The 18,098-nt window shown below is 35.0% G+C and overlaps 1 protein-coding gene across 11 annotated transcripts in view; it reads left to right on the top strand.

Moving 5' to 3' along the window:
- Positions 1-18,098, top strand: part of KIAA1328 (KIAA1328 ortholog) — a 350,349-nt gene that overhangs the window by 214,562 nt on the left and 117,689 nt on the right. For 10 of the 11 annotated variants that reach the window (XM_040479015.1, XM_040479014.1, XM_040479020.1 and 7 more), the window contains one exon: positions 3,747-3,854. The exons of the other annotated variant lie outside the window; for it this stretch is intronic. In XM_040479015.1, the coding sequence (XP_040334949.1) occupies positions 3,747-3,854 (108 nt within the window). The remainder of the gene's footprint in view (positions 1-3,746; positions 3,855-18,098) is intronic. 11 annotated transcript variants of the gene reach the window in all.

The following is an 18,098-nucleotide window of genomic DNA, read 5'->3' as shown; positions in this document are numbered from 1 at the left end:
CTTAGAATTGTTTTTTCTAATTCTGTGAAAAATTCCAATGGAATATTGATAAGGATTGCATTCAACCTGTAGATTGCTGTTGGTAGTATGGACATTTTAACAATACTGATTCTTCTAATCCATGAACACAAGACATTTTTCCATTATTTGTGGTTTCCTCAATTTCCTCAGTGTCTTATAGCTTTAGTGTACACATCTTTTACCTCCTTGGTTAACTTTATTCTAAGTGTATTGTTTTTGATGCAACTGTAAATGGGATTGATTTATTAATTTATTTTTTAAGTAGTTCATTGTTAGTGTATAGAAATGCATCCGATTTTTGTATGTTGATTTTTGTACCCTGCAATTTTAGTGAATTTCTTCTTTAGTTCTAACAGTTGTTTGATGGCATCTTCATTGTTTTTTATACATAAGGTTATGCCATCTGCAAACAGAGAAAATTTTACTTTTCTTTCTGATTGGGATATCTTTTATTTGCTTTTCTTGCCTAATTGCTCGGGCTGGTACTTTCAGTATTATGTAGAAGAGTGACAAGAGTGGACATCCTTGTCTTGTCCCTAATCTTAAAGGAAAAGTTTTCAACCTTTCACCTTTGAATATGGTGTTAGTAGTGGGCTTGTGATATATGGCCCTTGATTATGTTATGTTCTTTCTATACTCAATTTCTTGAGAGCTATTATCATGAAAGGATGTTGGATTGTGCCAAATGCTTTTTCTGCATTTTATTGAAATGATCATATGATTTTTGTTTTTTATTCTATTAATGTAGTAAATTCCCTTTGACAGTATTTTGTTGAGATTTCTTTTCATCTATATTAATTGGAATTATTGACCTATTTTTTTTTCTTGTGGTGTCCTTACCTGGCTTTGGTATCAGTATAATGCTGCCTTATACAATGAATTTGGGTGTGTTCCTGCCTATTCAATCTTTTGGAAGAGTTTTAGAAAGACTTGTATTAATTCGTCTTAAAATGTTTGGTAGAATTCACCAGTGAAACTATCCAGTCCTGGATTTTTCTTTGTCATAAGATTTTTACTCACTGATTTAATCTAATCCTTAGTCATTTTGGGTCTGTTAAGATTTTCTGTTTCTTCATGATTCCGTTTTGGAAGGTTGTATATTTCTAGGAATTTATCATTTCTTCTGGATTATCCAATATTTTGGCATGTAACTGTTTATAGTAGCCTCTTATGATCCTTTGTGTTTCTGTGGTATCAGTTTTAATGGCTTCTCTTTCATTTCTGCTTTTTTTTGGGAGTCCTCTCTTTCTTCTAACAAACAAAAGTTTGTTAATTTTGTTTATCCTTTCAAAAAACCAGCTTTTCGTTTCAGTAATCCTTTCTATTATTTTTCTAGTCTCGTATTTTTGCTCTGGCCATTGTTATTTCCTCCCTTCAGCTAACTTTGGCCCTGGTTTGTTTTTCTTTTTATAGTTCCTTGAGGTGTAATTATAGGTTGTTTATTAGAGATCTTAATTTTTTCTTTTTAAAACATTTTTTTAATGTTTATTTATTTTTGATATGTATAGATAGACTGTGAGTGGGGGAGGGGCAGAGAGAGAGGGAGACACAGAATCCCAAGCAGACTTCAGGCTCTGACTGTCAGCACAGAGCCTGATGCAGGGCTCAAATTCACGAACCACGAGATCATGACCTGAGCCAAAGTCAGATGCTTAACCCACTGAGTCACCTAGGCACCCTGAGATCTTTCTTTTTCCTTAATATAGACATTTAAAACTATAAACTTACCTCTTAGAACTGTTTTTGCTGCATTTCATAAATTTTGGTATGTTTCAATTTTAATTTGTTTCAAGATATTTTTTAGTGTCCCTGTTGATTTCTTCTTTGACTCACTGGTTGTTCAGGAATGTGTTGTTTAATTTACACTTATTGTGAATTTTCCCATTTCCTCCTGTACTGACTTCTAGTTTTATAACATTATGTTTGGAAAAGGTATGATTTCAGTCTTATTCAATTTGCTAAGAATTGTTTTGTGACCTAACATGATCTGTCCTGGAAAATGTTCTGTTTATACCTGAAAAGAATATGTGTTCTGCTGCTGTTTGATGGTATGTTCTGTATATGTCTATTAGGTCTATTTTATATAAAGCATAGTTCAAGTCCAGTGTTTCTTTAACATCTGGGTGATCTATCCATTGTTGAAAGTAGGGTATTGAAGCTGTTATTGAATTATCTGTTTCTCCCTTCAGATATGTTAGTATTTGCTTAATAAATTTAGGTGTTGCTGTGTTAGATACACATATATGTACAATTGCTAACATTCTCTTGATGAATCAACCTTTTTATTATTATATAGTGATTTTCTTTGTGTCTTTTTACAATTTTTGATTTGTCTATTTTGTCTGATAGAAGTATAGCTTCCCTGCTCTCTGCATTTACCTACCCATGTATGTGTCACTACCAAATATTATTATAAAATTCTAAGTTCCTAGAGGGTAATTAATCTAATTTTTTTTTTGGTAAATGATTATTTATTTTTGAGACAGAGAGAGTGAGGGAGGGACAGAGAGAGAGGGGGAGAGAGAGAGAATCCCAAGCAGGCTCCATGCTGTCAGCTCAGAGCCCCTGGCAGGGCCCAATCTCACAAACTGAGATCATAACCTGAGCTAAAACCCAGAGTTGGACACTTGGCCAACTGAGCCATCCAGACACCCCCTACATATTTTTCTTTGTTTATTACTGTGCATAATTAGTTGCAGTTATAAGAATGTCTTTGACAATGATGGAAATGATAATGCCGTTTTAATAATATGTTCCCCTCTTCCTGGTTTTATTTCATAGTTAAAGAATATACTTCTACAGATTTCATTTCTAAAAATGAGCCAGAGAATATTTCTAAAAAAACTTAGAAAATGGGTAGAAAAGGTCACATATGGATAGAAAAAGTGCCAGTGGTTAATTGCCATCCAGACTCTGGTAGAACATGCTAATTTCTTTCTCTGCCTTCCCTCCTCAGCACATCGAGGATGGGGCTAGTTAGCATTGCTGGATAGAATTTCTTTCAGTTTCTATGATCTTAAGAAACCACATTGGTCAGTGAGACATAGCCCCAGCTCTTTGAATTGACAATATGAGAAATATTTGCCTTTTATGGATATATTGGGCATGGTCAGTGATACTTAATGTTACTAGAATTCCCATTAAGACTCTGATAATCAGAATACACTTGCTTAGGAGTGAATAGAAAGAAACTTGAAATTTCTAATGAAGAAACTTAAAGTACTCCTAAAGCATCTATAGTGTTGAGGTTTTAAATGATATTTTGACCAACTCAGTGTTCTCCAACTCCTCTGTAAATAAAGAAAATTGAAATTCCTGTAAAACTGATTTGTGTTTATTTTATTTACATCCTGTGTGTATTTAGGAAGTGCCCATTTATTTTGACAGATCGAGGTTGTTGGGTTTTTTAAATGTTTTGTTTTATTTTTGAGAGAGAGAGAGACAGAGATAGAGACAGAGCATGAGCTGAGAAGGGGCAGAGAGAGAGGGAGACACAGAATCCCAAGCAGGCTCCAGGCTCTGAGCTGTCAGCAAAGAGCTCAAACTCATGACCTGAGCCACAGTCGGACTGTCAACCAACTGAGCCACCCTGGCGCTCTGACAGATCAAGTTTTAATTTGAAAACAATTGTTTGAGGTCTAGCTGGAAGCATATGGTCCTGCAAGGGTTACCATTCAGTTGCTTAGGTTCCAAGGATTAGAAAGCCTCTAATTTTTTTTTTCCAGGTTAAGAAATCAAGCTGTATTTAAGTCAAGAGAACTCGTTGCTGCTAAAGAGTTTACTAAACCCCGAGAACTCAATCTGGATATGAATGGGGATGACTCTGGACCAAGGTAAACCTGGGTTATGGGTGGGTGAAAGCAAGAACATGTAGGATACAGATATTAAGGCAAAGATATTAAGGATATGTTTGGTATGTTTTTACAGCTTTATATAGGTCCAGTTTTCTGATAATATAAATAAATACATTCTCAGTATAAAATTTTTAACAATACAGAAATGTGTAAAAAATAAAAATCATTCATGATCCTACCATTCAGAGATGATCCTTTGAGCCCTCTCCCTCTATCTTTCTTTTATAATATATTCTATTTTGAGTAATAGAGATTATACTTATGCTGAATTTTAATTTTTGCTTTTTCACTGTAACATATTTTCTGATGTCATAATTTATTTTATGAAAACTTGATATTCATTCAACAAATATTTATTGTATGACAAGTATTGCTCAATATTCATCTCTTAGCCTATTATTGGATAATATAAGGTTTTGCTATTATAAATTGTGCCTTGAAGAGCATTGCTAGAATAAATTTCTTACTTTATCTCTACCCATGTCTTTGGTATGGATTCCTATAAATGGAACTACAAACTCAAAGTGCATATTAATATTTTTAAGATTCTTGATTCACATGGCCCAGTTGCTTTCCATAAAAGTTAAATCAGTTTTCACCATCAAAGCTATGTTTGAGAATTCTCTTTTCATGAAATTTGAAGAATTTTTGGCCATTATTTGTTCAAAAAAATTTTTTTTACCTTTTCTCTTTCTTCTTTCCTTCTGGATTTCATTTACAGGTATATTAGATCTTTACTGAAGTCCCTGACTCTGCTAATTTTTTAGAATCTTTTTTTTTCCTTTTTCTTCATTGTGGATAATTTCTATTGATCTGTTCTCAAGTTCATCAACTCTTCTGTTATTTCCAATCTGCTGTTAAGCCCATAGAATAATTTTTTTAAATTAGATATTGGATTTTTCAGTTTTAGAATTTCTATTTGTGTCTTTGTTAAAATTTCTATTTCTCTACTGAAATTTCCTATTTTATTCATTACAATTCCTTTATTCATTATTTTTCCTTTAAAATGCTTTTCTCTAACACCTGGTTTATCTTGGGGCTTCTCTCCATTGGTCAGCTTTAATCTTGAGTATTGGTCATGGTTTCCTTTGTACACTTAGCAGTTTTTTATTGTTTCCTGGTACTGGGAATGACTCTAGAATTCACTTTTAGTCCTCTAAACAATGTTAATTTTTTGTGTGTGTTAGCAAGCACACACATTCCAAGCCCTTGACTGAATTCACATTCCAAGCCCTATCTGCCAGGCGAGTAACAGTGAAAATCACTGCCAAGCCCTATGAACTTTAACTCGGATGGATGCTTGAGTCGGCCTCATTCATGTGTAGTTCAGCGGTCAGCCCAAACTGGCAGGGTTGTTACACAGAATTTGAGGCGCTCTCTCTCTCTCTCTCTCTCTCTCTCTCTCTGCCCTCTCCAGGGTTTTTTCCCTTTTCAAGTGCTTTGGTCAGCTCAGATTCTATTCTCTGGGTCTTTAAGACCGGCCTTCAGCTGAAAGCCATTAAAAAAGAAATTGAGAACCCTCCCAGTGCCACTGCATTCAAGTGCTGATCTTCTTCCAGTTTCTGCTTGTTTTCCGTGACTCTTCAGTGCTTCAGTTCTGTTTGTTTGTTTTCTCCCCAAGTTTGTATTGGGGAGAAATATGTAACTATGGGAGTAACTATGGAAGTTTGGGACCTATAGAACTCTTCAGCTGTTATTAGAAGCAGAACCAAAGAATTCTCATTTCAGACAATTTTGCCATCTTTTAATTGTGATAAAATACACATAATATAAAATTTACCATCTAAACCATTTTTAAGTATATTTACATTGTTATGTAACCAGTCTCCAGAACTTTTTTATCTTGCAAAACTGAAACTCTATACCCATCAAACTACTGCACATTTCCTCTCCCTGCCAGCACCTGGCAACCACCTTTCTGCTGTTTCTGTAAGTTTGATTACTCTAGTTACCTCACATACGTGGAATCACATAGTATTGGCCTCTTTGTGACGTGCCATAATCTATTTTTTATTTAATTTTTATTGTTTTTGATAGCAAGCATACACATACTTTAAAAAGTCAACCAGTAGGGGGCGCCTGGGTGGCTCAGTCGGTTGGGTGTCCGACTTCGCTTAGGTCATGATCTCACAGTCTTTGAGTTGGAGCCCCGCGTCGGGCTCTGTGCAGACAGCTCAGAGCCTGGAGCCTGCTTCAGATTCTGTGTCTCCCTCTCTCTCTGCCCCTCCCCTGCTCATGCTCTGTCTCTGTCTCAAAAATAAATAAAAACATTTAAAAAATTTTTTAAAAAGTCAACCAGTTCAACAAGACTTCTGCAAAATAGCAACTGCCTGTACCTTGGAGCAGCGGTACTCCCAACTTTCACTCCTTAGAAGAAGTTTTGACTGTTTTAGATGTTTCTTCTTATAACTGTTTCTTCTAGCATTATATCCTTATTTCTGAATAACCGACTTATGTGGGCCTTGGTTATTGACTGTCTGCTATGAAAGATGATGATTTAGCTCTCATAGTTAACCATCTATTTGCTGTCTCTCTCTTTTTCACCATTCCCTCCATTTCTTCTCTCCACTCTTCTCCCTTTTCCCCTTCTGCCTCTAATGTACATACCTACACATATACTTTTTCCTTCTGTCCTCTCAGTATAGCTATATCACAATATATTTACAATCAGACTGTATATATTTTATACACAGCAGGGTCATGTACTATATGATTACAATATTTAATTTTTATGTAATTGTTTTCTCTAAAGCTTAGAAATGCCTTATTTAATTTTCTTTGTAATAATTCATTTGTTAGTTCACTCAAATATTTATAGTTTCCCATCAGGTGTTAGATACATCCTAAACTTTGGGGGATACAGCAGTGCACAAAACACAAAAATGTCTGACCTTGTGTAACTTAGATTCTCATGTCTTGTCATTCCCAAACCTAACCAGAAACTTTAATTCTCTGAATATGTTTAGACACGTTGATTATTCTGTCATATTTTCATTGCATTCTTTTGTTGCTATATTCCCTTCTTTCTGCTTTCTTCCTTTCTTCCTTTTTTCCCTTTTTTTTTTTTTTTTTACGATATCCCTCCTGGGGTCCTGTGTAATCCTGCTTATATATTTACTTGCTTGCTTATGGTAGAAGAAAATATATAAAATGCTGATAAGCCAAAAGAAGAAATTAACACATACCCATAATCTTATCATCTAAAGACAATCTTAGTATATAACTTCTGGATCTCATTTCTTTGTGAGTGAGTATGTGATGTGTTGATATTATACATTTTGTTTCATATTCTACTCTTTTTAAATTGAAGCATAATTAATATACAGTATTATATTCATTTTAGGTGTACAATATAATGATTCAACAATTTCATACATCACTCAGGGCTCATCAAATCAGAATACTCTTAATCCCCTTTATTTCACCCATCCCCCACCAACCTCCCCTCTGGTAACCATTAATTTGTTCTGTATATTTAAGAGCCTGGTTTTTTGGTTTGTTTGTCTCTTTTTTCCTTTGTTCATTTGGTTTATTTCTTTTTTTTTAATGTTTATTTATTTTTGAAGAGAGAGAGACAGAACACAAGTGGGGGAGGGACAGAAAGAGACACAGAATCAGAAGCAGGCTCTAGGCTCTGAGCTGTTAGCACAGAGCCCGATGTGAGGCTCAAACCCACGACTGCCAGATCATGACGTGAGCCAAAGCTGGACGCTTAACCGACTGAGCCACCCAGGTGCCCCCCGCCCCGTTTGGTTTATTTCTTAAATTTCACATGTGAGTGAAATTATGTGGTATTTGTCTAGGTCCATTTGTGTTGTTCCAAGTGGCAAGATCTCATTCTTATTCATGGCTGAGTAATATTCCATTGTATATATATACTACATTTTATATATATATATACACACACACACACACACACACACACACACACATACATACATACTACATCTTTTTAAAAATTTTAATTCCCATATAGTTAGCATGCAGTGTTATATTAGTTTCAGGTATACAATACAGTGATTCAACAATCCTATACAATATTCAGTGCTTGTCAAGATAAGTGTACTCTTAATCCTTTTCACCTATTTTACCCATCCTCCCACCCACTTCCCTTCTGGTAACCCTCTGTTTCTTCTCTATACTTAAGGGTCTCTTTGGGGGTTTCTTTCTTTATTTTTCCTTTTCATTTGTTTTGTTTCTTAAATTCCACATATTAAGGAAATCATAAGGTATTTCTCTTTCTCTGCCTGACTTATTTCACTTAGCATTATACTCTCTAGATCCATCCATGTTGCTGCAGATGGCAAGATTTCATTCTTTTCTATGGCTGAGTAATATTCCACTGTATATATATGTACCAAATCTTCTTTTCTATTCATCTATAGATGGACACTTGGGTTGCTTCTGTATCTTGGCTATTGTAAAAAATGCTGCAGTAAATAATGCTGTCTTTTTGAGCAGGTGTTTTTGTTTTCTTTGGGTAAATGCCCAGTAGTGGAATTACTAGATCATATGGTAATTCTATTTTTAATATCTTGAAATATTAAATACTATTTTCTACAGTGGCTGCACCAATTTGCATTCCCACCAATGGTGCATGAGGGTTCCTTTTTCTCCATTTAGCCAATACTTGTTATTTCTTGTGTTTTTGATATTAGCCATTATGGTAGGTGTAAGGTGATATCTCCTTGTGGTTTTGATTTCCATTTCATTGATGGTTAGTGTTGTTGAACATCGTTTATGTGTCTGTTGGCCATCTGTATGTCTTCTTTGGAAAAATGTGTATTCAGGTTCTCTAGTCCAAATTTTAATCAGATTATCTGTTTTTTTGGTGTTGAGTTCTGTAAGTTCTTTATATATTTTAGGTAGTGATCCTTTTAATAAAATGATTATATAGTTTTTATTCTCTCTTATTAATGTGATGTGTCATATTGATTGATTTGTGAATATTGAACCACACTTGCATCTCTGGAATAAATCATACTTGATAGTGGTGAATGATTTTTTTTTAATGTAGTGTTGTATTCAGTTTGCTAATATTTTGTTGAGGATTTTTGCATCTAAGTTTATCAGAGATATTGGCCTGTATTTTTTTGGTTTTGGTTTTGGTTTTTGGTTTTCAAGGGTCAATGGGTTGGTTTCTTGTAGTATCTTTATCTGGTTTTGGTATCGGGATAATGCTGGCCTCGTAGAATGAATTTGGAAGTTTTCCTTCCTCTTCTGTTGTTTGGAATAGTTCGAGAAGAATAGGTGTTAACTTTTTAAATGTTTGGTAGAATTCACATGTGAAGCCATCTGGTCCTGGAGTTTGTTTTTTGGAAGTTTTTTGTTTACTGATTCAATTTCATTGCTAGTAATCGATCTCTTCAATTTTTCTGTTTCTTTCTGATTCAGTTTTGAAAGGCTATATGTTTCTAGGAGTTTATCTGTTTCTTTTAAATTGTCCAACTTGTTGGCATATAATTTTTCATAATATTCTCTTATAATCCTTTGTATTTTTGTGGTGTTGGTTGTTACTTCTCTTTCATTTTTTATTTTATTTATTTGAGTCTTCCTTCTTTTTCTTGATGATTCTGACTAAAGGTTTATCAATTTTGTTTAACTTTTCAAAGAACCAGTTCCTGGTTTCACTCATCTGTTCTATTGTTTCTTTAGCCTCTATTTCAATTATTTATGTTCTAGCTTTATAGTTTCCTTCCTCCTACTGACTTTGTGTTTTGTTTGTTCTTATTTTTCTAGCTCCAAAGGTGTAAGATTAGGTTGTTTATGTGAGATTTTTCTAGTTTCTTCAGGTTGGCCATAATTGCTACAAAATTCCCTCTTAGAACAGCTTTAGCTACATCCCAAAGCTTTTGGACTATTGTGGTTTCATTTTCGTTTGTCTCCATGTATTTTTTGATTTCCTATTTGATTTCCTGGTTGACCCATTCATTGTTTAGTAGCATGTTATTTTTCCTCCATGTGTTTGTTTGTTTTGTGTTCTTTCCCAGTTTTTTCTTGTGACTGATTTTTAACTTCATACTGTTATGGTCAGAAAAGATGCAAGATATGATTTCAATTTTTTTTAAATTTATTGAGACTTGTTTTTTGGTGTAACATTATCTATTCTGGAAAATGTTCCATGTGCACTTGAAAAGAATGTGAATTCTGCTGTTTTGGGATGGAATGTTCTGAATACATCTGTTATGTCCATCTGGTCCAATGTGTCATATTCCAGTTTATTTTTAGTTATCCTTTGCTAAATTTCAAAAGAAAAACATTTTTTCTCATAAAAAGTAAAACATCCAAAGAAACATCAGAAAAAATTAGTCATCTTTTATTCCTTATTCTGTTCCCTATCCTATCCTGGTTGAATTAGTGCTAGCACACTGATGTGTATCCTTCTATATCTTTCTTTATGCCTATCTATATTTATATCATATATATATAACATCAATAAACATTTGAGATAAAACTGAACACATTGCTTGTTAATTACCCCCCAAACACACTTAACAGTACTTAATGGTTATCTATCAGATTTTTAGATATAGAACTGTAGAAAGCAGAATAATTGCTCTCCAAAGATGTCTGTGTTCTAATCCCTGGAAACTCTCAGTATGACACCTTACATGGCAAAAGGACTTTGCAGATATGCTCAAGGGAACAGACTTTGAGATGGGGGGATTATCCTGGATTATGTGGTTGGGCCCAGTCTAATCACAAATCCTAAAAAGTGGAGAATATTTTCTTTCTGGGTCAGAGAGATGGGATGGAAGGAGAAGAGATTCCAAGCATAAGAGTAACTTAACTTGTCATTGCTAGCTTTGAAGATGGAGGAAGGAGGTCACAAGCCAAGAAATGTAAGTAGCTTCTAGAAACTTAGGACAGTCCTCAGCTGACAGCCAGCAAAGTAATGGGGGCCTCCAATTGCCAGGAAACTAATTCTGCCAACAGCACAAATGAGCAATGGAACATTCTCCCCTAGGGCCTCCAAAAAGGAACATAGCCCGGCCTCTACCTCAGTGTTCGCCCAGTGAGACCTGTGTCAGACTCCTGACCTACAGAACTACAGAGTAACACATCTATGTTGTTGAAGCCACTAAATTTGTGATAATTCATTATAGCAGCAATAGAAAACTAATACAAACTTGTTTTTTATAAAGGCATGATAGTCTGTGGTTTCTGTATGTACTATAACTTATCTAGCACTTTTATTCTTGGACATTCAAGTTGTTTCAAGTTCTTTACTACTATGCATAAGGTTACAGCAGACATGACTGTACTTATATTCTTCTGTTTTAGTACTTGTATATTTTAAGAATAAATTCCCCAAAATAAATAAGTCAAAGGCTATTTTTACATAAAGATATTTTGGTATAATTTATAGTTACAAATTATAATAGTCCCTGCCAATTTTATTTTCTAAAAGATTGTAGCAATTCATACACCTGCTTGTAATTTATGAAAGTTTTCATCGCTGCTGTTCAGGTAAGGGTAGTGAATGCTTTACAAACTAGTGCTGCAGTCTAAGAGATGGATGTACTTTTAAAGTTTAGGTGCACTGGGCATGCATGTCCCACATTCCAATGATGACAAAAAAAGGTAAGACGATACACTACTTCCAAAAAATATTTCCTAATATGTCTTTTATAATACCATAGACCTTTTAAAATGTTAATCTACATTGTAAGAGTTTGAATAAACTCTGACAACTGCCTGCAAAGTCTGACTGTCTTTGGAAAGCCAAGAATTCTTACTCAACAGTGTTTAAATTATTTAATCTAATGTGAGATTCAAGGAAGTAAAGGTGATGAGTTCATCTGTCTCCTTGATTCAGTTGACTATGAAAATGCTATTATCTCCACTAACCCCAGAAGGAGGTAGAGATGGGGCGAGGGAAAATACATACAGCTTGAGCAGCCTTCGAAGAATTGTTTAAACCAAAATGTCTGTTCATTTCACAAAATATAATCAAGAATTGTTGTGGGAAATGACCTTCTTTCTACCTTGAAGGCTCTTTGATTTTTGCTGGTAGAACTCCCTAGGTAAAATTTAATTTTAAGCTAAATTTTGTTTATTTGGAAATTTAGATTATCTTAGTATTAAAAATGTGCATTTAAAATATTAAACTTACTCAAGTGAGGCATTAAGAATTTGAAACTAAAATAAATGAGATAATGAGGAAGTGAAAAACATCTTTTTTATAATTAACAACTCATTTTGAGTTAATTATATACAATTACCAAAATCTAATTGCAATTTATTTTCTATTATCTGTGGGAAGAATCACAGGCAAGGGAGCTTACATTGCTGCCTCCTGCATAAATGCTATAGAATGAAAATAAATAATACGTGAAACCTTAATGACAAATAAGAGCAAATAGTAGGGCACAAGCTGAGCCAAACCATTGGAAGATAATTATCACATGAAAGATGATAATGACTTAAAAAGTCACAAGAACTCTGATTGCTTATAGGTTCTCTGGTCTGTTTTTTAGTTAATTTGATGTCTGTTGGCTATGCAAAGATGACCCTTATGAAGTAACATTAGTTCTGTAATTATGCAGATTTCTAAAAATCTGACCATTTTTGTATTTTTACATAATACTGAGCAATAATTTTTTATTGAACATCTATTATTATTTAAAAAAAAACTGGCTTGCGAAGTACTACAGGAAATATACAGAATCCCCTACCAGCGGGTACTTTAATAGTAGAATAAGGCAAATATACCAATATTTATCATCTATTAGATAATATAAGGGCTACACAAGAAATAGAAAGAAATTAAGAAAAGGTTTTTGGAAGTGGTAATATTTGAAATAAGTTATAAAACATAAGGTAGAATTTTAATTGGTTAGGGGTATCTATGGATGTGTGTGTGTGTCTCCGGTGGGTGAAGACTTGGAGAGGGTCTGAGTGAAGGAAGAAAAGCACACAGTATGTGAGGGCACCGTAGCAAGTATGCTTTAGTTTTATCAGAAGAGTAAGGGAAAGTGAAACTAAAGATTAAATTTGTAAGTTAGGTTAGATTATGAAAAGGTTTAAATATCAAGCCAAAGGTTTTGGACCTGTGTGATTCGAACAATAAACAAGTCAGGAAAAAGAACTGAGTTGTGATAAAGATGATTAATTTGCTTTTAAAGACCATCGGAGTGAGGGTCCAGAATACCAGGTTTTAGTCTTTCTAGTAATTAACCATGTGACTTTACAGATAATGCTGTGCTCCTCCGTCTCCTTGCTTATGAATGGGAGAGTTCAACTGGATTTTTACTGGGTTTCTTCCATCTCTAACATTCTTTTCTCTAATTATTAAACAGGCTGGATTTCTAGGCTAAGCCTACCTAGTGTATAAGTAGAAATTTGAATCTAATCCTCCTAAGAGAAATTGAAGTTAGAGGTTTAGACTTAGGAGTCATCTAGATTGGTGTTGGCCCTGTAGGAATGGGTATTAATTTCTGAGAAAAAGTTCAAAGAAATGTAAACATAACCTTAGAAAATGTGTAGATGGGAACCTGAGAAAAACCAAGAGTGGCAATGTGAAAAGTTTTCAAAAAGCAGGCTGGTGCTGTTCATGGAAATAAAAGAGGAAAAGCAGAAATGTTACCTTGGAAAGAAATTTGGTTGAGAGAGTATAATTTTGAGGAGAGGAATGACCTAAAATTTTTATAATCCTGGGAAGTGGCTAGTGAAAGAAAAGATTGCAGGAAATGAATAATTGATGGAGCACAGTCCTGAATAAGATAGGGAGATCAATTTCTATCTCTGGTCAACTTCTCCCTTATTTGTTACAGACTTCTCTTTCTCTGCTTGTACCTGCACCCACCCCTTGTTTCTTTTTTCTACACATTCTTTCTATGTGACCTTATCCAAGCTCTTGGCTTTAAATATCCTCTGTATGCTGCTGACTCCCAAATTTGTTTCTACAGGCCTGACCTTCCCCCCCACCCCCAACCGTTAAACCCTGTCCACTAAACTGTCTGATAGACATCTCCCAGATAACAAAGCTAAAACAGAAATCTTATTTCCCTTTTCCAATCCCCCCAGTCCACATTCACCCTATCCTAGACTCTATTTCAGTAAATGCTAGCTACTCAAGTCAAAAAGTGTCCTTCACTTCTCTCCTTCCTTCTTTCTCCCCTCCCAAGCAATCTGTAAGCATATTCTTTTATTTCTATTCTACCTCCAAAATGTATGTACTCCTCCCACCATAGTACAAACCTTGGCTTCTGTAAAGAGTTCTGTTCTTACCCTCATACAATTTATTTTCCATAGCAGATGGAAAGATCATTCAAAAATAGCAGTTTACTGCTCCCTGGCCTAAAATTCTTCAAAGACTCCTTGATGCATATAGAATAAAATCTCAACTCCTTGGCTATCTTAGAATGTTCTACATGATCTGGCTTCTGCTTAGCTCATTTCATACCACTCTCCTTCTTAAACAACTTAGTGACCCTTACTTAAAATTTAAACTTCTTACCATGGCCTTTATGCTTTTCTATCTTGACTTTGCACTTTCTTCCTTAAATCCTATGTTCCAACTGCATTGGTTTGGTCTTCTTTCAGTTTCTAGTATATGCTGCATCATACCTATAGCTGTTTTTAGCATTCTTAATTCTGTTCTTCCTTGTGTTAACTTTTTTAGATGAGAGCTTAAATTTTGTCTCCTGAGAGGGTACTTTCCTGGTCACCTTATGTGAAGCATGTGTCTGTCATTGTTCCCTATTCCAGAATTCCAAAGTCTCATTTACCACCACCCAACTTTAAGCTTCATGAGGGCAAGGATCACAACTGTCTTGTTATGTATGATATATTATAACACATCTTCTATATGTTATGAATATTGTATATTCAGCCTATAGTATGTGGTCATAAAATATTGGTGCAATGAATTTTTTAAAATCTCAGTCTTCTCAGTAAAGTATGAAGTGAGTTTATCTACTACAAAAGGTGGCAGTAAAGACAGTGTCTGGGAAGAGGAAAGAGATTCTTGGAATAATCTCAGGGGAAGGTTTAATAAGAAGTCATCAAAAGGTGATGAATGAGAAGTATTGTATCCATAATAGAAAAAAATAACTCAAAATGATCAGGTAAACTACCCTAAGATGCAACTCTCAGAAGAGTAAACACAGGCAGCCAATACATGTATCAAATCTTCTCACAACTAATCTTGGGAAAGTAAAAATTAAAAGCACCAAAAAGGTACCACTTTTTAAATTAATAAACAGGCAGAATTCAAAGACTTAATAATATCAAGAGTTAACAAGAGTGCAGAAACAGATATTTTAATGCACTCCTGTTAGGGATGCGGATTGCTAGAACCATGTTGGTAGTCAATTTGGTGATATCATTTTACAATCATTTTTAATTATCGATGATAATTGACACAGCAACTCCCCTTGTAATTACCTACCCCTACCTTCTAACTTCATTTCTTTCCTCTTTTAAACTCACAACCTTTTGGCCTAAAGAATTGTTCATGTAAAAAGAGAACATTTCTCCAGTGTCTAGGTCAAAGTTCTTTAACAACCTGACTGATGCACATGGGTGGGGATCTCTGCTGTCTATCATAGATACCCTAGAAGTCATCAGGAAAATTGTAAAATTGGGCTCAGAGACATCCCATTATAAAGCATAACTAAAGTAAATTAAAAAAAAATGTTTGCTATTCATTGAATGTCACACAGCTTCAATAATAGAGGAAATTTCAGGGATTGGACAGTGATCTTCCTGTCATCTCTCAAATCCTTTTGTTTCCTTTTAGTACTTTCTTCTAGATCCACATTTCAGTCTTTTAATCATTTACCTTTTTGAAAAATAGGAAAATCATCACTTAAACATAGAATTACCATATGACCCAGCAATTCTACTCCTAGGCAACTTTCATCTACACCAAGACTTCTGTGTGAAAATTCAGAGCAATATTATTCATACCAGCCAAAAAGTAGAAACAACCCAAATGTCTGGCAACTGATGAATGGATAAGCAAAACACCATATATCCATACAATGGGATATTTGGCAATAAGAAGTACTAACGCATGCTGTAATATGGATGAACCTTTAAAAAAAAAGGTAACTGAAAGAAGGTCTCATGGAAGACCGTGAATTATATCCTCCATTTGTATGACATGTTCAGAAATGGCAAATCTATAGATACAAGCTGTGAATGAGTCATAGTCTAGTGCAGGGAGAGGGGAATGAGGGGCAACTGCAAATGAGCATGAGGTTCCTTTCGGAGTGTTAGAATTCTAAAATTAGATTGTGGCGATGGTTGCACAAGTCTCAACTCACTAAGAATTACCATAAATGGGTGAATTCATGGTATATAAATTTATCTCACTATAATTTTTAATTTTTCCCTCTATTTTTGGTACTGTTCAGTATTCAAAATAAATTAAATACAGCTAAGAACAAAAGAAATGTTACAAAGTGTCACATGCTCTTAGACCATATCAGCCTTCTTCTCTTCCTCCTCAAGGTTTTTTTTTGCCTACATACACCTTCCTCTAGTTGCTAATTGCTTTTTTAAACTTAATTCTCCAACATAACATTCTATTATGTCTTCATAACAGATGCAATACTGAGACAAGTAATAGTAAATATTCAGATCCTTTTTATGAGAACTGTGTCCTGGTGAATGATAATTTTATTTTTTTTAATGTTTTTATTTATTTCTGAGACAGAGAGAGACAAAGCATGAGCAGGGGAGGGGCAGGGAGAGAGGGAAATACAGAATCCGAAGTAGGCTCCAGGCTCTGAGCTGTCAGCACAGAGCCTGATGCAGGACTCGAACTCACAGACTATGAGATCATGACCAAGTTTTCTTCATTTTAAGCAATAAAGAAGGGAGCATTTCACTAGTCTGGTGCCTAGTCTGTCCATGCCTGAACTTGACCTTGTTTAGTCTTTAAGAGCAAAGCTTTGGGGCGCCTGGGTGGCGCAGTCGGTTAAGCGTCCGACTTCAGCCAGGTCACGATCTCGCGGTCCGTGAGTTCGAGCCCCGCATCGGGCTCTGGGCTGATGGCTCGGAGCCTGGAGCCTGTTTCTGATTCTGTGTCTTCCTCTCTCTCTGCCCCTCCCCCGTTCATGCTCTGTCTCTCTCTGTCCCAAAAATAAATAAACGTTGAAAAAAAAAATTAAAAAAAAAAAAAAGAGCAAAGCTTCATTCTTACATTCCATAGTAGGGTACATCCTTTCTCTACCCTTGCTACAAACACTGGTTTTTAAATAACTAATAGACTGAAACATAAGACTACTTAAGGTTCTCCCAAGCTATCGTCTATGCATGCTTTGTTACTTTGCATATTGATGGCATTCAAATAGGAAAAGACAAACCTACTGTCCCCTTGTATGTGGTGTAGCATGTCCATCGAATTAGCTTCTTTGTGGGTAATATCTACATGTTCTTGACTCTAAATAATTTTTTAATTATATTTGTCATCTTAATATGTAGTGAGTTTGTGGGATAAATATTTTCTAAAATGGTATTTCATAGATTCTCAGGATGTTAAATTAGTTGGCCGCATATCATTTTCCTAGGGTCTGATTTATAGGCATATGGGGTAGGGGGTAGCGAGAATCATCTACAGAAATTAGAGTAATTTCCTGAAGAATATTGCTGCTACCACTGGTTAAATACAAGGAGCTGGATAATAAATTGTATAATCATTTACATTTTATATGCTGCACACAAATGGATAAAGTTGTGGTGGTTTTTACCCTTCACTTTAACAAATGTACACAAATCTTTGTAAAAGTAATTTTCTACCCAGACAACATTAGTAGGATTGGGGAATTGGAAGTTTCATTGCTACTCGAGTCAGCTTGCTTTGATAACCTCATTCCAAGATTTATTTGTAATAAGAGCAGTTTGATTTCTGTTAATACAGTGACTGCCTATCCTTTTCCAATCTGAAATATATGGGTTCTTGTCCCAACATGGAACAAGGGTGACATCTTGCATATTGAACATCTTGCATTGTTTCCTGGGAGATAGAGAAAAACAATAGTCTTGGAAGTTTAGCTGGTTAAAAAGTATCAGGGATGCCTAGGTGGCTCAGTTAGTGAAGTGTCCAACTCTTGGTTTCAGCTCAGGTCATGATCTCACAAACTGAGTTCCATATCAGGCTCTGCGCTGACAGCATGGAACCTGCTTGGGATTCCCTCTCTCTGCTCCTCCTTCTCTGCCTCTCTAAATAAATAAATAAATAAATAAATAAATAAATAAATAAATAAATAA

This window comes from Herpailurus yagouaroundi, unplaced genomic scaffold (genome assembly GCF_014898765.1).
Source record: "Herpailurus yagouaroundi ecotype Mexico unplaced genomic scaffold, PumYag 142, whole genome shotgun sequence".
Lineage (NCBI taxonomy): Eukaryota > Metazoa > Chordata > Mammalia > Carnivora > Felidae > Herpailurus > Herpailurus yagouaroundi.
Note: the sequence above shows the minus strand (reverse complement) of the source record. Positions and strands in the feature narration are given on the sequence as shown.